Source organism: Stegodyphus dumicola, chromosome 6 (genome assembly GCF_044657685.1).
Source record: "Stegodyphus dumicola isolate Sdum_Otavi_A_Nest chromosome 6, ASM4465768v1".
Taxonomy (NCBI): domain Eukaryota; kingdom Metazoa; phylum Arthropoda; class Arachnida; order Araneae; family Eresidae; genus Stegodyphus; species Stegodyphus dumicola.
In genome coordinates, this window is record NC_140773.1 from 7,825,736 (window position 1) to 7,846,007 (window position 20,272).

The 20,272-nt window shown below is 33.9% G+C and overlaps 2 protein-coding genes across 5 annotated transcripts in view; both read right to left on the bottom strand.

Annotated features, from left to right (window-relative positions):
- Positions 1-1,779, bottom strand: part of LOC118191618 (uncharacterized) — a 51,675-nt gene extending 49,896 nt beyond the window's left edge. For 2 of the 4 annotated variants that reach the window (XM_035362440.2, XM_035362442.2), the window contains exon 1: positions 1,457-1,779. In XM_035362440.2, the coding sequence (XP_035218331.2) occupies positions 1,457-1,607 (151 nt within the window). In that variant the 5' untranslated portion in view covers positions 1,608-1,779. The remainder of the gene's footprint in view (positions 1-1,456) is intronic. The other 2 variants (XM_035362441.2, XM_035362439.2) reach the window with 1 other exon arrangement.
- A 4,029-nt stretch (positions 1,780-5,808) lies between these two features.
- LOC118196472 (gamma-interferon-inducible lysosomal thiol reductase-like) overlaps positions 5,809-20,272 on the bottom strand; it is a 77,722-nt gene continuing 63,258 nt past the window's right edge. Inside the window, exons 6-7 of the mRNA XM_085818032.1 lie at positions 17,673-17,741; positions 5,809-6,471 (exon numbers count right to left, since the gene is read on the bottom strand). Of these exons, the coding sequence (XP_085674158.1) occupies positions 6,400-6,471; positions 17,673-17,741 (141 nt within the window). The 3' untranslated portion in view covers positions 5,809-6,399. The remainder of the gene's footprint in view (positions 6,472-17,672; positions 17,742-20,272) is intronic.

Here is a 20,272-nt window from a genome sequence, read left to right on the forward strand (position 1 = left end):
AAATACAATGCTAATGCCCATATTGAGCAAGCCACAGAATAGTTAAATTATTATAGTGGAAGAAAAATTTAAAATAAAGTTTTTAATTTTTGATTAATGTATGTGCATATGCTAAGCATTTAATTATAGACTATCATCTTCATGTATGTATTATAGTTCGTATTCTGATCGAGGCCTCACCTCATATTTCTCTCAAACTAAATATATAACATTTAAATTAGATCATTTTAAATCTCAAACCTAAGTATATTTTTAACTCATAACATAATTTGGAGAAATATAACTGCAGATTATTATGTATGGGATGCAACATTGTATTTTATATCAATTTTATTTACTATGCAATAATACTTTGTGCTTTCCAGAACACTGCAGCATCATTGTATTTGAAATCCATATTTATTGGTTTATGTATATTTGAAATATATTATACATATATAAATATATGTTATTTATTTTATATATTTCAAAGCATTTTGTAAGAAAACGAAATGAATATTATTTCCACAATTTCAGAAATTTGTGTATCTTAACAAATAATAAAGAAATACCTTTTAAAAATTTTATACGTTTGTGACTTGGCATCAATTTCAGCAGAATGATTTGGAGGCCCAAGAAATTTATATTCCCATGTAAAACTGTAGAAACCCACCAGTGGTACATGCGGGTCCATAAGACCCGCAGGTGGATTACGTTGTCATAGAAACAAATCTATCATGATTCACCTGTAGATCAAGCGGCGGTTAGAGTCAATTTTAAGAAGGTATTAATTTTATTTTGAGTAAAAAAAACGATGCGAAATCTGTGTCAAAGGACAGGGAGATCATACTGAAAAATAGCTTCTCTATTTCTAAATAATTTCTCTATTTCTTTTAGAAATACTTTGTGCCAGAAAGTTTTAGATATACTTACATATCTGATAATTCAGAATGCACGTAAACCAATCTTAGATGAAAAGTTCTATGTAGAAGCTTACATATAAAATTAAACATCTACAAGTTTCACTTACATCTCAAGCATAAATTTTGCTTATATTTAATCTTTCTTTTTATTAGTCACACAAAATGGCAAATAGTGGGTGCTATTAGGATCTGACATGTAGCAGTTTACAAGTATATTAAGGAAAATATAAATAGATTTAAGTATCAACAAGCAGAAAATAATGTCTTCTGTATATACTACAAGAAAATTACGAATCTTACGTGCGCAGTTATAATAGAAAGCGTAAAGTAAAAATAATATATTCTTGACATGCAATAGAAATATTCAAGGACACAACACTCCACAGAGAAGAAACACAATTCAAATATGGTTATAAGAATCTTTTATAGTACTTCTAGAATTTATATTATGCATAACTCATAGGATACTTTAAATGAAAGTAAGAATATTATAGTCATCTTATATTTCATAGTAAGAAATTAACCATAACCAAGATTCAAAGCCATAAACTTACTTTTTTCACTTAAACCGATAACTTCTGGAGATTCGAAACATAAGATCGTCCATAAACAGTTTAAAATTAATATAGTGCACCAAACTGGTTTTCGAAAACTCATCCTCGGTATAAAACAACTGAACAGGGCATTTGATAACAAATTTTGCATCGTTTAAATCCGAAATAAAGTCACTTATCGGCAAAACTAAAATGAATAATTTATACTTCCATTAGTAATGCTAATACATAAAATGTTCATGTTGTTTAAAAACAAAGTTTAACACGTAGTTCACAAGTCACCTACTTAAAATCTGTAAATATGTTGACTGACAAATGATCCACAGAATTTGTAATCATAAATAAATATATTACTTTCTGTTCATTATCTTCCCTTCATAGGTATTCAGGCTCTTTTATCAGTCTTGTTGGTATAGAAACAATGAAATTTCTCGGTTGATAACAGCAGTTTTATCGATAAAGTAGATGCACTGAAAAAGAATTTATTTAATACAATATCGCTTTCATTTTGCTTAAAATATATGAGGAGGGAATTGAAATCAAGATTTTATTTCTTAGTGTAATAACTAAAAAAAAAAAAAAAAAAAAAAAAAAAAACATGTAATAATTTATTTTGCCCCAAAGTTGTTACTTATAAATTTTGCCATTGTATGGTAAATAGTATGTGCCTGTATGTGCCTAAGGGCCAATTAGGTCACGATAACGATTTTTACCATTCTTAGTATCTTTGAAATACACAGCTTGTTTGATAAAAATTGAAACATTAAAAAATGATTATATTTTTAAATATTATATAAACAAGCAATATAAAAAAAATTAATGTCAATTCCTACTTAGGTCAACAAAGAAAAATTTTAGTTATTTTTTATTAACATTATTTTATTAACATTTTTCGTTTCTAATTTATGGAGCTCATGGTGGTCTATAATTTCTCATTCTATCCATCTTTTGTAATGCTTCATCATTGCAAGGAATCTTTCCAGTGAGTTTCGAGCGGTCCAGTTCTTCAATTAATATTCCATCTAATAATTTCACACGACACAAGGCGATATATGTTTGACTTGCTGCTACGAGCTTTCGTCCTAGATATATTACTGCATAATCTACAGTGCTATGTTGAATCTTATGTATTGTTGTTGCCCACGAGAGTATTAATGGTAGCATTCTTGGTAAAAGTTTACAATTGGGTGCCCCTTGTTTTTTGGCGATACTTTTTTGATGCCAAGATCGGCGCCAGGAAGGCACAATTTCAAGATGGCCGCTACACAAAACCAAAATAAGAAGTCAAAGAATTGCACAAACACTTTGTCCATGTACACATCGATCTGTTTTTACTTTAAAAACATCCTAGAATTGCACAAACTAGGCTTTGCGCACTGCCTTAAATTTTGATTTTATTTAAAAGAAATAGTCATCAATCTATTTCTTTTAAATAAAATCAGGAAGCTAAAACAAAGTTAAAACTATCATGGTAACCAGAAGTGAGGTTTCATCGCCAAAATAATAATAAAAAAAAATTATTGCTAATCGAAGGGGCACCACCATTATTGCCAAATCCATATATTATTATCACATTAGAGAATTTTCGCTACATAATGAGACATTACATCCACTTCATCCAACTCTATAAAACTACAATTCTTTAATTCCATACACTTTAAAAATCTTTAGAAGTCTGTCTTACTGTTGCCACTTACTTTTGCTAAATATTACAATCCCGTTTATCACAGTCATGTACTATTATTTATACGATGTTATAAAATTAATTTTAATTAATTCCTAATAAACGGTCATTATTTGTAAGTCTTATAATATACGAGTATTTAATAAAAACAGCATATCTTTATTTCTGATAAACAGGAATAAATAAGTAGTTTAACATGTAAAAAAAACTGTATTAACATCAAATTCCATGCACTACAAGTTTAAAAAAATGCATTTGAACTTGAGTGGATGAATAAAAAGTATTTTACTAACGACTGAAAGTTTGAATAAGATATAGAGAGAGTGTGAGTTAATAGTAAGAATTTAATAAATAGGTTTAAAATTGTCTTTTGTTTTAAAGATACGTTTTAACTCTGATTGTATTTGAAACTGGTTTAAAGCATAAAAGTCGGACAAAATTTTACTGCCACTTTACAAAAATTCCAGAAGAGTTTTTAAGTTTCCAGGTTTAATGAGTTTTATTAACTATCGCAACAATTCTTTTGCACGGGATTTCTTTTCCATCAATGGGAAACATCATCATCATTATTTAAAATTCGATATCCAGGATGATTTGCATCGCTATTTAACTAACCATTAACTTAACATTAAAGGAATCTAAAATATGAATTTCACATTCCTTCATATAGTCCACTCTATATTTTTTCTTGATATTCATCACACACAATTCTGTTTCATTGTCATTCTGCCTTTCTGTTTAAAATTTCTTCCTGAGATTATTTTTAACGTTTAAGTCTCTGTGTAAGAAGAAAATTATGCTGAGATCAAGTTAATCGGAGTTGGTATTTGAAAAGTTTAATAACAAGTTAAAAAAAATTTAAAAAAACATATTTTGGAAAAGTCTACACTGCAGTGAAAATTGGCAATGAAATTATCAGTACTTCCATACTCCAACGTCGCTATAGCCATACTAAGAGTCGAATTAGTTATAATACGCATTAATAAACTGGTAATGAGCGATGAAAACTGAAGTGAATCATAGATGCATCGACTTTAAAACATTCGTGCACCGTTCGGCCAATTATCTAAAAATTTGATTTTTAATGCAAATTACTTAATTAAAAATATACTGCAGTTAAAATTCGTTAATAATTAAATCACGTTAATTTAGAAAGCTTATCTCTAACAATACTTATGTTTAAATGTGAAATCTTATTTTTTTGGTCTGTAAAATATCCTCAAAACAGCGAACATAACACAAGAGTTATCAGGTTAATTTTTACAATCTATATTAGAATATATACATACGTATTTAAAGAGTTATTTGTATGCAGAAACTCGCATTAATTTAGGAAGAATACGAGTATACCTTTTTGCCCTCGAAATTTTAAAATTTAAAAGCAAGAGTTCTTGTGTTCCGTATCTTTTTTTATGTATATTAGGTTCGGCAGTAAGTAAACTATTGTTAGTTATGTTTGGAAAGTAAATTTCAAGAGAATATTCTTACGTCAAACTGCTGTTCGGATTTGTGGTGGTGTTAAGAATAATATATATTAGAAGACCAAAGGTTTTGGTTGTCTACCAAAGGCAGCATGCTTGATTTAAGTTTCAAGATACTTTTCTTGACCTCATAAGGGATTTTTTCCATCCTTTTCGCAGTGGTATAATTTAAAAGCCCGTTCGATGCGTGTTCGAAAGATGCAGAGTTTGAATCCCGGGGTGATCATTGCCCATTTTCACATTCCAACATAAGTAATAAAGTACGTGTTCCACTATCTATATTGTGTCAAGCAGCATACGGACTGTAGCCAGCTGAAAGATCTCCGTATTGCGCGGGAGGGGGGTCTACCAATCATATCTCCCAGGAGCGCCAATCCGAGGCAAACTTTAAAAATTTCTCTCTAACCTACTGGGCAACTAGAGACCACAGTGGTGGGGAACGATGAAAACTTGGAAATTTGACTATTTTTTTTTTAAATGCCCATATTACGCGGAAAGTCTGATGTCCAGTTAAAAGGGTCTTACTCCATCTTGTGCTGTGGTTCACTCGGAAAACGAGATCAAATTTAACTGCTAACACCTACAGGTTATGGGGAACTGATAGGCTCGTGATTTTATACCCCACGGCCGAGACTTCCTAAGCACAGATCCTATACTGTAGCTTCGCAGATTTTCTTGCGTCGACCCCTGGGGGACCCAGCATCGATAAACCTAATGGCTGTACAAGCTTAAAAAATTGATAAACAGTTCTCACCAGCCTATGGTATATGAAAAAAAAACTATATATAATGGATGACAAGTGATTAACTTGACAGGTATAAACTGCAGAGTTTACTTGACGGCATCTATTAAGGTGCAACAACTCCATGCGTAACTTCACAATAAATGCTATCTGGGGGGACTCTATTGGATTTCTACTCCCGTTCTAAGTCTTTGACAGCTATATTCCATGCCAAGGTTCCATGCTTCAGTTCATCGCAAGGGGGTTAGATATAATCAAGCTTACTGGCCACATCGATGACCAGGACGACACATCCCGGATAGGCACGTCAGAAGGATACAGTCTTTACGAATTTAACTTTTACCGCGGAATTATGTGGAGCTGAACGTTTTATCTCTTCAGTACTGCGCAGGCATAAGCGGGAATGCAAATTTCTGAACGCACATTTAATAATGAAAAAGACATCTTTATTTAACAATCACTTTATTCACAAAGTCAAACAAAAATTTACACAAATGAGTATTAATCATCAATAGCATACATTTAAAACAGTATTGAGCCCAGAAGGTTTACAAAATATAACAAAATACTTTCCTCTTTACAAATTTTATAAATTGAAAAAGGAAATACATTTAATATGAATAAATTTATGGAGTGTAAATTTAAGTAAAATATTATATTTACGTCTTAGCTTGTGAAATTGAAGTAGCATTTTTCTCGAGGTGCATGTTTATAAAATGTGCAAGTTTTTGTTTATCTATTGATACTTGCATAAAAGCCGAAGAAAATGTCAGAAGTTCATTTAGAAGACTATATACACATGCAAGCTATTTTATAATTTCTACGACAAGGTGATGCAAAATATACTGCATCACTTTCATCTAAATAAAAGAGCAAGCTTTAAAATTGTGACCTTAATAATCCATGTCATTACATTATCAAGACTGACTTTTCAAAATGTTATTTGACTTCGTAAAAAGATGTAATAGTACAAATTTTACAAAGTGAATTAAAGAAATAAAAGTGCTATATGAAAAAAAGAAATAAATAATCAGAATTATAAATAGTTCTTCCTAAACTTCTTGAATATATTCCATTTGTTTTTTATGCACTGATCCGGTTTCTGACCCTGAAATTACAACCAAAAAGAAAAATTATTCTCAGATTTTTGAACAAAAATTTCACAAATTTATAAATATTTTAATAAACTAATATGCTTTGAAGTTTAAAATACGAAGAGAAGAGTCAACCATTATTGACACTCAGAATTTCAAAAAGTAAACAATTTATATAAGCAAACAGAAAATAAAAATATGGGAAAAGTTGTAAGGATCCTAAGTTTTACTAACGTTTATTTTATTTTAAAACTGTACTATCACTTCTTATTTTCTACGTACGGCCAGAATTAAATGCTTTTAACTTGTTTATGCAAATTGTCTCGCTAACGCCTAAGTACTTAAGTTGTGGCTTTTTGCCAAGCGGGGGAGAGAAGGAGTTTTAGGAAGCAAGCTGCTTGCCACTGCAGTTTTACGAGTTTTCACTCGGCTGCCTTTAAGGCCATAGTTTTATCCCTTTTGATATTTGCAAACGTGTTGTAGTTTCAGCAGCTCGGCGTACTACATACGTGCCCCTTTTAAATAAAGGCCAGTCTTAGTGCTAGGCATTTGTACACTAATTCAAAGTTAGCTTTTAGTTAGAGTTTTAGTTAGTAGTTTTATATTCTTACGTTCAGACCACAAGTGGTTATTCTCTGTATTCCGAAGTTTGGAAGTGCCTATAAAGTATTGAAAATAAAGGGTTTCGTATACCCTTCCTGCTTGTGTCGTCTGTTATACACAAATCTTGAACATAGCTTGAGTAAGCTCCCTGCTCTTATTCAGGGCATTCCATGTTTCCAAAGCATATCAAGAGAAAAACAAGTCCTGAAAAGTAATATTGAGAAACGAAAATTTGCATCATAAAGTGATAAAATTTGAATAGTGTTTGATCACCATTAACGCAGACATGACGACTTTAAAGCAATGTTATTACCAAAAAAGCCGCTCATGAGGAATGATGTAATTCAATCCAGATCGCTACATCTCTGGAAGTGAATTAAATCCTTAGGCTCACCTAGAAAAAAACCCAACTTCCCAACTGGTATAGTGGTTAGCGTCACTGACTGCCGTGCCGAAGGGCTCGGGATCGAATCCCAGAGAAGGCATGGATGTTTGTAAATGTATAGTGTCGAAGCAGTATGGCGGCACTCTAAATATGCGACGATCCGAAAATCTCTCGTGTGTGGTTTGGTGGAATGGGAGAGGCATGAAAGACCCTCGGATCCGTCCACCCCGGAGTGCTCTTCATCAAAATTGGGGGCGGAACTGAGCAAAATCGTATTGTCATCTTAATGGTGCTCAAGGCTGTTGCCAACGACAGGCGTAATCTTGCCTTCCTTGCCACGAGGAATTTCGTAGGCTTGGGCTGATATTACTGCCAGACAAATAAACGTAAATAAAAACAACAACAGAAAAACAACCCGAGCCGAAATAACCTAAGAGCTTGGGCAGTCATACCTACCAAAACCCTATAAGCTCAGAGCAGACTCTTCGTAATGCATTTCCCTTTCCTAATATACGAGATTCTAACAATTGTCTGATTTCTAATTCTATGCATTCTATAACTGCTTTATCATTGTCTATTATATACATTCTTAGTCGCATAGTGCATGCACTTGTTGAATATGTTTCATTTTCATATGTGCTGTCATAAAACACCCAGGAGCTGGCATAAATTCTCTGTGGCTTAAGGAGGCTCATACACCTTAAACCCCTTATGATCATCGAATATGTGACTGTTGCAAAAATTGGAATATTTTATTTGTTTTAAAAACAATTACTTCCAACTTTTTACAGCTGACTATATAATGTAGCTGCTTTTGGGAGCTAATAACCAGAAAACTAAATCCAGTTTGTGTTGCCACAAATATTTTTGTAATTTAATCCGATTTGTGATGAAATTTTTGGTCCTGTTTCCACCTTGCGCGCATGATATTTTAAAAATGGCTAATGATACATACTTGAAATTGGATGGAATTTTTCATATGGGCACTATTTTCTAACTGAACCAAAAATATGATGAATATTTTAATATTAAAACATTTTATGCAAGAAAACATTAGAGATACTTTTAGTAAAATACATTTTATAAACTCAACTCCAAATAAAATAAAACTTTAAGATGAAATTCTTAGAATTGTTGGTACACAGTAGTTTCCAAATATTATAAATTATTAAATATGGAATTAAATTATGCAACAGAATGTTTTAAACTGTGCGCGCAAGGTGGAAACATGACGAAAACTTTTGTTACAAAGCAGATTAAATTATAAAAATTATTGTGGCAATAAAAACTTTCTGATGACTATTTCAGAAAGTAGCTATATTATGTAGTCAGCTATAAAAAGTTGGAAGTAATTGCTTGTAAAATAAATAAATTATCTTAATTCTTGCAACAGTCACATATTCGAAGATCTTATGGATTTTAAGGTGTATGAGTCCCCTTAACATAGCTCAGAATCGAAAGCCTACTTGTTGGCGAAAGAAGGCAGGAAAGAACAGATCTTACCTTCCTAAAGTGAATCACACTCGTCTACCCCATTTGTGATCTATTTAAATTGATGTGAAAGGCGCATGCGTGTTTTTGCTTACAATCGCGACTTCGGAGGTTTGAAATGCATGATATCACCATGCAGTTGAGTAAAGTTATCATTAAGGGCAAAGTACTCCCGTGCTATCAACTTCCATAAGGATGGTTTGGAGTATTTCTATAAGCATTATCAGATTCAGAAACAGAAGTCGTAACTTCACGTCAAGCACAAATGTTTTTAGATATGTGCTTCATGCTGTCTAGAACCAGCTTGTAAGATTTACTTATAGATCCAAACTGTTACTCAAAGACGCGTGTTATGGGTTGCTCAAACAGTCAGGAAGTAGGTATATGATGAACCGAATCTTCTTTCGCTAAAGCGAGTGATAATGGATTTTTATCAAAAAGTTAAATCAATATTCTGACCGAAGCTGGCAATTTAATAACATAAAAAAGAAGTTCAGGAATTGTTACGGCTGTTTCGAGATTGCAACGACTACTTTTGAATCCGATAGTCTTTTATGAGAATCTTGTTCTACTCACGCTACACAATGGAAAAACTAGTAAAACACCATATGGCCAGCTCTTTAAATCGCCAGAAAATACATTTGAGACGGCGTACTACGGACAAACTATAACTGCTATGCACTCTAAAAGGCACACTTTTAGTAAGGTTAGGTTAGTTGATTAAGGCAAAGAACTCCAAGGGGCGTACCTGTTATGTTAGTTTTGAAAAGATTGAAGAAGGAAGCTAGATCGAATTATATGTAGATGAATTTGAAAAATGAATTGACCACAACTGAAGTGATCGATAAAATCTATTGAAACAGCAAAGTAACGGAATATTTGGCACAATTACACGCAGTATTTGAAACAACAGTTTAAAGGGCAAAAACTGTGCAAACGCTGTATTTAAGGCAGCCACAAGTATAAAAGATTAAAATTCGAAGATATAATTATATTGTTATTAATAAGAATTATTAACACAATTCTTGAATTTTGCAATTATTTAGTAAAGTCAAAAAATTATGCATCCATAGTGTTGAGATCTTTGATTTTTGGATATTTGGTTGGTATTAATTATGGAAGACAGGAAAAAGCAGCCTCTTTCCTTTGATCTTTGAGCGGCCGAGCGGTAAAGTCGCTGAACACTGGTAGTTCGGTCCGAGGTTCGAATCCCGCGAACGGGCTGGCTGCATGGGCGTTTTCGTGGTTTTCCCCATGTGTAACGTGTATACGAGCCAGTTTCCCTTAGAAAGTCCTCCACGAAGGCATCCCTCCTCTTAGGCAGATAGCCCTCGAGGCTTTGCCATACTCACACACACACACACCTTTGATCTTTGACACATACATTACAGATAAAATTTAAGAAGCTTCATGTTCCGTCTTTCCTTCAGCGTTGAGGAAAAATGATTAAGTTTTATTTGAGCAAGTAGAAATCACTGCACTATAAACACAAATATTGAATAGTAATGTTCAGAACTTGATTAGTATTTTGTAAAAACGTGATAAAATTTCTCCGAGTAAAGAAAGAGAGAGAGAGAGATGGATGAGGAGAATTTAGGAACTGGTAATGTTTTCACTTTAGGCAAGAAATCAAAAATCATATTTTTCAACAGCATTTACTTATGCTGTATTTTACTTTGATACTTTAGCTCAAATATTTCTCAAAATCTTTCCTCTTCACCACCCTACAAATAATATCAGAAATGTACTAATGGCCCCATGGTGGGTTTTATTCTAAAGTTGATTAGGGTGCTGGGGCGTTACGTGTGCCATGAGTGGTGAAATCTCTGATGCCCGACTCCCTTCTACTCCCTACGCACTTACAAATTCAAAATTTTTGTCTTTGCTTTATTGTTTGCACACAGCGTTTGCACGGTTTTTGCCCTTTAAACTGATTGTTTCAAATACTGCGTGTAATTGTGCCAAATATTCCGTTACTTTGCTGTTTCAATAGATTTTATCGATCACTTCAGTTGTGGTCAATTCATCTACATATAATTCGATCTAGCTTCCTTCTTCAATCTTTTCAAAACTAACATAACAGGTACGCCCCTTGAAGTTCTTTGCCTTAATCAACTATGTGGTCTAATAATGCCACACCAACATCTTGGATCGATTTCACGCACATCCATTAAATAGTTTGTTTTATTCCGTGTTTTTCCTTTGCTGATTATTTTTTGAGGAGGACTATAAGATCACGACAAAAGTAATCAAGAAACCGAAAGATGTAATGATTAAATGTTATGGGATATAAGATAATAATAGAGATCTATTTTCCAAAATTTACTTTTTCTTAATACATTGAAATTTCGTTTTCAGAAAATGTTTATTGTACAGGGGAATCCAAAAGCAGAGCACAACAAATTTTAAAATATTGGGAGAATTCCAAAAGGGAGAATTAATGGCAAATTGCTTCAATGGATGAACCAATCGCTTAACTTGAAAGTTTAGTTTCAGTTCACGCTGTTAGCTTTAAAAAACGCGTTTTGGGTGAAATTTTCACTTCTAGCATGAAGTTTTATGCTCAAGCCTTACTTTGCAATGTGTACATTTGATTGTATAGCTATCTCTCTTCCACTATTTGTCGGTGATGGCAACATTTTATTCCCAAATTTGTCCATTTTGTCTGAACTCGGAAGAAATAGACAGTCACTTCATTTCATAATGATGAATGCTTCCAATTTCACGTAATAAAGTTACTAAAAGGGGAAATCATTGACTTCTTAAGTTCACTAATATATAAGAAGGTCTCTTTAAATGCTTCAACAACGTTTTCATAAGAATGAGTAGTGAAATAATTGTCATTCACAAAAATTCCTTCTGCTTGGAAAAATAATCATCTCCATTTTGCATTAAACAATCTGTTTGTTTAGATAACAGCATAAACTGCAAGTGAAATTAAAAGGGGCATATTGCTTATAACAGTGTTGGGGCGTCATACATCAAAATAAATTGCTATTAATATCCATTTGGAATTTTCATACAGGCTTTGAAAGTCTGATGTGCAGAGGTTTTGGATCCTTCCGTAGAGTCATTAAGTCAAAATGCAATTCTTTTACGTTGCATGCGGTGATTAGATGAAAGACAGAGATTTGCGAATAGGAAAGAATTTATAAAAGCAGTGGCAAATAAAATTAAACGTACGTTCGAAGTATTTGAGTTTTCTCTGAACGTATCATCGTATTTCTGAGATTCAGGAATCTGCGACTATTAAAAGAGCTTGCGTGCTGCGTAGAATAGATGGCAACTACAATTTGCATTTTCTGTGGGTGTTACCTAATATAAAGACAGCTGTGTACACCTTACATGCAGATAACACGATTTTGAGCGGGCGATCCACATTAAATATACACATATTAAAGGAAAATCTTAGTAATTATCTAATGCAAGAAGTCAAGCCAGGCAGCGGAATAATCTTTTGTTTAAATATCATTGCTAACACTTCAGTAATTCCTTCTTAAATTTTGGATGCACTTTTTATAAAATTTAGTTTCTGAAACAAATTGAGTTTTGCAAAAGTATATTTCGCTTTCATTAGAAGAAGTCATTTTAATAAAACAATCCAAACCTTTTACCGTTAGGGACTGTGCAACGTAGAATTTTACAAGCGTAAAGGTACGTTTTTATCTAGAGACGAGGTAGCTTAGCTGTAAGATAGTTTACATTATCTTTAAAGGAAAGGATTTTGATGCTTTGTTTTGAAAAACTCAAAGAAAATGTTTCTGTCGACATTATTCATCCAGCTCATGTGGACATGAGTAGGACTAATTCTAATACTACTACTTCAGAGGACTAATAAATCTTCGCAATGTACGCAAGCATTAACAATTAGCTCAATCAGAATGGTGAACCCTAAAATGACTAAGTAGTCTGTTTTCTGAAAATTGGTAATTCTCAACGAAGGCACCTCCCTCCTTAAGCAGATAGCCCTCACGTGCTTTGCTATAATTCATTGCACAACAAACGTCTGAAGATCAACAATCTGTTTTTCGTTGTTAAAAGTACCATTCTTAAAGTAAGACATTAAAATGTTCGCCTGAGTATAATACGTCTAAGATATATAATGCAGATATGCATTATCATGTGCCTATTTTTATGCTTCCCTCTTATCCTTTTATTAGAATATTCTGAATTTTTTATCTCGAATTTATGTATATTTTTCCAGTTGAATTTATAGTTTGTGGCGTTGCTGACTTTATTCATGGTTTCAAATAATGTATAACGTTTGACAATTGTACATGTAGTTAGGCCTTTTGTTTTGTACCGAATGCTATCCGTATTTATTTCACATTTACTTCAGAAATTTGAGAGCGAGAGAAAGAAAACAAGGTGTATAAATGAAAGCGTGCATGAGCCAAAACAATATCCGGCATAATGAACTCTGTCGCGCATTACAAATGTATCCGAATACCGTCACTTGTTATTGATATGGAGCTAAATAAACCTGGAGCTAAATTTGCTTTACTGTTCTGTTAGACGGTGCATAAATGCATAAAATGAGTAAAACAAAATGCAGGAAAACAGAAAAATAAGCATATTTTCTCAATTTACAGTGTTAGACAAAACATTTAACTTAGATTTGAAGCAAAAATTTACAGATTTTGAGGACAATCTGATCTAATTTAATTTGTTTCAAGGAAAGAAAGAATTCGAGTGAGGAAGTAAAAACCCAGGTAAAGAAATCAATAGGCAAAGTACACACAGAAAGAAAAAAAAAAAAGCTTCCATCTACAGTGAAACAAAGCAAAACCCTCTTTTAGAAACATGAATCATCTGTTGGAAAAAGAGAAATAAATATAACTAATCATCAGTGGCGTAGCTAGGGTGGGGCAAGGGGGGGGGGCATCTGTCGCCGGGCGCAACATCCAAAGGGCGCCAAATTGATGCTACGAAATTTTTTAATGAAATGTTTTCCATTCTTGGCACACAGAAAGGGGCGCAAATTCTTCAGTTGTCCCCGGGCGCTGGTCTATTCTTCTTCTATCTTTCTTATCGCTTGAGGTCTTTGACCCTTTCCTAAGCGAAAGTGAAAGATGAAGGAATTTTTCGTCCCTTGAGTGGACCTAACCCATAACCCATAACGTTAAACCCATAACGGTTTCGTTCTTCACTTTAGCTATGCTCAATCTTAATTACTCAATTTATTTTCTTAGCGAAGTTGTGGAGGTTATTGCATTTATTTGCAAAGGTACTTCGGAAGCAAAACGCCTTGGGCCGGGCGCTGGAAACTCTAGCAACGCCCCTGCTAATCATAGATGGATATTTAACAAATATTTTGACTTTTTTCTACTAAAATTATAAACGAAGAGAATCGAGTTGATAAAATGAATATACTTTGAAATCTTTCGCATTAAAAAAATGTAACTTCTGTGTTCATTTAATTAATTCTTTACTATTTTCTGAACTAATATCTTAGCTTGCCATGCTTAATTATCTTTTTACTCGATAGATGGCGTTTCGTTTACTTTGTATTTGCTGCATCCGTTAATTTTTTTTGTATAGCTGGTAATTTCTCGGAATTAGTAATCATATATCTGAAAGTTTCAGAATGTAATGGATTTAAATAAGTAAAAAGAGAGGGTGCTCTATATACAGTTTAACACCAAAAATTTGGAATAAGACCGGATAATCGTAAAATATGGTTAATCAGATTGCATGTTTTAGGCTAAATAACTAATTACTATAATGTCAAGTTCTGAAATTTGTATTTTTACTTTGGTTGTCCGGTTGTGTTTTAAAAAAATATTATATTTTGAAAAAAGAGAATATTAAAGAAAATGCAAAACGCGTTTAATTTGACAATGTGAAAATGAAATTATTCTTTATTTCCCTGCTTCTATAGCTCATTTCAAGTAAAATAAAATCCTAAAAACAATTTTAATTTTCTTATATCACAAAATAAACGTATGACATTATTTTTATCTTCCTTTTAGTAAAATAGAGGAATTACTTTTTATCTGCAAAACGATAAAACAAAACGCACTTGTTTTATACCGAATAAATAAATTTAAATGATCCGGCCACCAAATTTTTGATTTATCTATGAAATAATTACTATAAACCTTCTATAAAATAAACGAAGAAAAGCATATACAAATTCGATTTTTCAACTTGCATCTTTTTCCAATGAAATAAAATTTGATTTAAACCAACACCTGGTTTTATATTATTTGCCTACCTGATAACAATATTTTTCCTATTTTTGAACAAAATAATTGAATACAAAATACAATACTAATGTTTTTGGTAAATTACCGGTACTTACGTATTATCGCAACCAGGTTGGCGCGATTTGTAAGTGTCAGTAAAAAAGTACGAATAGAAAGAAAATGCACATTTATTAATTACAGATAATTTTTAATACAGTTTTTTTTATATTATTTTGTTTTAAAATATAAAATAGCAATTAAACCCATGTTTCGAATTTGAATAAGTTGCAGAATTATTTTTTCGGTGGAAATCTTTTGGCTATTGCTTTTAGCACTGATTGAAAACCGTTTCCGCCATTAACAGCTTGAGCTTGGCGCCATATAAATTCGATAAGGTATGAGTAAAGATGATGACGGGCTATTCCTCTCTGTTTTTTGTTGCGCCAAATTTAATTGAGGTTAACTCTTTACACCAACAATAAATGAAGCGCACCGCTATCACAAATGAAATTCGGCTACCTTCAAACCAATTTCCGGTTCTCACACCCAAATGTTGATTGCACTCTTCGACGTTACATTTCCAGAAGATTTGCTTTCCAAAATACAGTTTCATTTTATGAGAATTTTTACAAGTACGTTCGTTCGGTATAATTACATATCCCTGCACCAATTCAACAGCATCTTTTTCACTCGCAGGCAGATCCCAAATACCCATAGTTAAAGTATTTCAGGGCATTCAATCTAACCAGTAAGAAAAATAATTTCTTTACGAAAAACTACATATAACACGTAGGGTTGCCGTAATTAGGGTCGCCAAATTTGGCGATTTATGCGAATTTTGGCCTGGTTGCGTTAATACGTAAGTACCAAATTACCTTGAACTGTGCCATTTTGCTTGAATTAGTTCATTTTTAACCATTATTGCAAGGTGCCCAGAAAAAAGCTTATTCAGATCAACACTGCTTTTACTTTACTGTACTGCAGTATAGCACGTGTAATACTAGCACAAGACCATAATGTGGATAACTGATCAACACAATCAAATTAGGATACACTTCTGCCTTCCGTACGGGTATACATTTGTAACAACCTATATAAACCTTTCAATTTTTGTTCCTTGCTAACAATAATAAGTACTATTCGGTTGTGAGGGCCGTAAAAAATCGCCAAACTATTGTTGATGCCACTGCTGCCAAAAATAATTGCGGCAAACCTAATGCAAAAAAGGAAGTTATAATAGTAAATAACTATCTAAGATTGATGCTTTAAATTTAGATGAAAGGTTAATTTCATATAATACTTATATATAATTATTATAATTTATATAAAAAAGGCTAATCATGACTGAATGGAAGCATAAGAGTAAATAACTATTTCAGATCATTATTATAATTCATATAAAAACTGCTAAACATAACTGAATGGATGCCTGCATCGCTATTTCGCTACCGAGTTATCGCTAAAGCATAATTTCATCTCGTTGGTTGTTCAAACATAATTTTCTATAATGAATGATGCCTTTTCTTTTAAAAATTCTCGGTAAAGTGCAGAATCGCCCACTTATTTGTTTGCCGCTTTTTACAAGGGTAAAAACAATTGAATTTTTGTCAATTTTCTTTTACTTTTTAAGTGAAAATAGGTCGATGTGTACATAGATAAAGTCAAGGGTGTGCGCAGTGGCATTTTTGTGCAATTTTGGGATTTTTTTAAAGTGAAAATAGGTCGATGTGTACATGGATACCGAGTATGTGCAATTCTTAAAAACGCGTCAAGCAGTGGATAATTCTGCACTTTACCCAAAATTCTATTGCTTTGAGATTAAAGTCCCAGCTTCCCTTCTGCAAATCAAGATCCAAATCAAGAGTTTCACCAAAGGCTAAAAAGAAGTTTTCGCGCTCTGTTAAATGGGTGCGTTTGCTAGATTTGGCGCTTTTGCGCATATATTTTCGCTGCAATTTTTTTACGGTCCTCAAAACGGAATAATACCCAATAATAATTTATGCAATTTAACTTAAAGCAGCTAGTATTATAAAGATATTAAACGTTTGCATTGCGATTGCTTTAAACTTAATTCACAGTTATTCATTCTAATACATTCAGTTTAATACTTTTATTATCTTTTATTATGAAAATTTAATTTTAACTTTTGAATTACGTTTTACTGTCTTTTGTCTTAAAATTTAAGTCTTCTGGTCTAATAGATTTAGTTTTATATTTTTAGTAACTTTCATCATAAAAATTTTATTTTTAAATATTCTATTAATCCTTTTATTTTTGTTGATTGATTGATTTTAATTAAGACTTAGCTCAATAAGATATATGCCAAGAGAGGGATGCTATCGTGCTCAGTTTTTTTAAGGAAGAGTGGCTCATATTTACTTTAAACTTTGGGAAACGATGAAAATGCATCCACCTTATGCAAGTACCCCGCTTGCTAGGATTCACACCAAAGTGGAACTACCAGTGTTCCACGATCAGCTTAGATCAACTTAGATCCAGTTTCAATTTTAGTTGAAATTCATCATATCGAGGGGGCGGAAATGCTTACCTTTATATCAGCACAAACGGCAGAAAGCAGATCTTCAATTGCCTTGAGATTAAAATCCCTGCTTCCGTTCTGCAAAAGAATAAGAAAACTTAGATCCAAATCAAGAGTTTCACCAGAGGTTAAAAAAAGTTTTGTTTTTTGTAGCACAAGTGCATATATTTTAGAAATTTTAAAAGTGATAGTAACGTATCTTAGAAAAGAAATGACATGTATATTATACTAGCGAAAATATAAGACTATTTTTTATTTTATAATGCCCTTTGGGAAGCTTCACTCATCTTGCCTCTTAAGACAAATTGTTGAAAAATATTGTTATGAAATGTCCAGACGCGGTAAGATGGCTTCCCCCGCAAAGCAGTTTTAGGGTTGCCATAAAATGGCAAAGAAAGACAGGATTGCCACATTTGGCGAGAAATCGCCCATTTGGCGACTAAATTGCCGATAAACCATGGACGGATGGAGAACCTTCTGGAATGAATTCTTATCGGTTTAGCCCAGAATGTTCTCGAGCACAAGCCGAAAGCTATATAAACCGCTGCTGGTCCGCAGTACACACATAATGAGGTGTGCAAACTGTTAAGGACACGAAGCTATGATGTATCGAAGTGGACAAGTAGTATTTACTTGAACAATGAACTTAACAAAAGTGTACTTTGAATTTATCTAAAGTCAACTTAGAATTCAGTTTATATGAACATAGAATAGCTTACACAACATCATATACTTTGGGCTATGGAACTATCAACTGCCTGAACTGACGTGACTGGCTTACTCTGTGGATAACTGCAAAAATAATACGGACACACATCATTAGGTATGTAACTGATAAGAACATGAAGTTATGACGTATTGAAGAAGACCTAGGTTTAAAAACTGGTTAATATACAAGTTCCACTCACCACAACATAGATCCTATCCATGACAATGTAATTATTAATTGATCGTATATTTATTTTTCATACGGATTATTATGTAACAATTATTGTATAGATGACATTGTCAATTTAGCATTGTAATATTACTATCATTGATTCAGTGAATGCCGCTGGCGTGGATGGTAGATTCTTTTCCGTCGCATGGACATATAACTCTGATTGGTGTAGAACCTCAGGTCGGAGTCCATGCGACTGCATATCAGTCAGTGTGTGTGTGCCTCGTAGAGTGTTTCATCTAGTTAGTCCGTGCGGAGACGATCGAGTTGACAGCCGGCCAATGAGTGCCGAGTGGGTCGTCGAGTGAACCGAAGGAGTCTCTTAGTGTATCGCGGTTAGTGCATCTTCAAAAGAGCGTGTTGAGCTCCGGGAACGACTGAACCGAAGAGTCGGGAACTATGCTCTGTGTGTCGTCGAGTGCATCGCGAGTTGTAGTGTGGAGAGCCTCGAGAGTACGTGAAATTCCGAAAACGACCAAGCAGAGTCAGGAGCTGTACTCTGGTGCTTTGCAGTGAAGCTGTCTCTACCGTTACAGCCTGATAACCTGAAGGCTGTGTCGCTGATTGTTCCAGCGAGTGCATAGATCTTCGACTAGGATTAAACTAATTTTACGATCAGCGACTCTTCACCATAACCGCGAATGGGCAAATTTTTTGCACACAGTTGGGGCAATTTTTTTTCCACCCCAGTTGGGACAATTTTTTCCCACCCCAGTTGGGGCAATTTTTCCCCCACCCCAGTTCGGGCAATTTTTTTCCCACCCCAGTTGGGGCAAAGTTTTCCCACCCCAGTTGGGGCCAAATTTTCCCACCCCAGGTGGGGCAATTTTTTTCCCACCCCAGTTGAGGCATTTTCTTCCCACCCCAATTGGGGCAACTTTTTCCCACCCCGGTTGGGGTAATTTTTTTCCACCGCAGTTGGGGCAATTTTTTTCCAACCCATTAGGTCCCCAGTTGGGGCAATTTTTTTCCAACCCATTAGGTCCCCAGTTGGGGCAATTTTTTTCCACCCCATTTGGGGCCACAGTTGGGTCAATTTTTTTCCACCCAATTTGGGGCAACTATAATTACAATCAAAACAAATATTTATTTGGTTGTTGTTTGTGATAACAACTTAGTTGGCGCCTTGTGAAAATCAACGCTGTAGTCAGCTGCCTGTGTTGTCTGTACTTGGAATCGGCCCTCTCTCCATTAAGCTGAGTCAGAAATATGTTTGATGAATGGGTAAACTAGGTAAGAAACGTATCTCAAAATCGTAAAAACAACCTTGTATTTAGCGTAAGTATATTGAAACACTCAATCGATTTCTAGGGCAGCTAAAGGTCTCACCTCATCAGAAAAAAGAAATATATAGTAAGAAGAAAAATACAGGGGAAGAAGTCTCAAAAACAAGTGGCCCTTTATTTTTCTTCCCACCCCAGTTGGGACAATTTTTTCCCCACCCCAGTTGGGGCAATTTTTTCCCACCCCAGTTGGGGCAATGTTTTTCCCCATCCCAGTTGTGGTTCCCCACCCCAGTTGGGGCAACTTTTCCCCCCACCCCAGTTGGGACAATTTTTTTCCCACCCCAGTTGGGGCAATTTTTCCCCATCCCAGTTGGGGCTATTTTTCCCCACCCCAGTTGGGTCAATTTTTTTCCACCCCATTTGGGCCCCAGTCGGGTCAATAT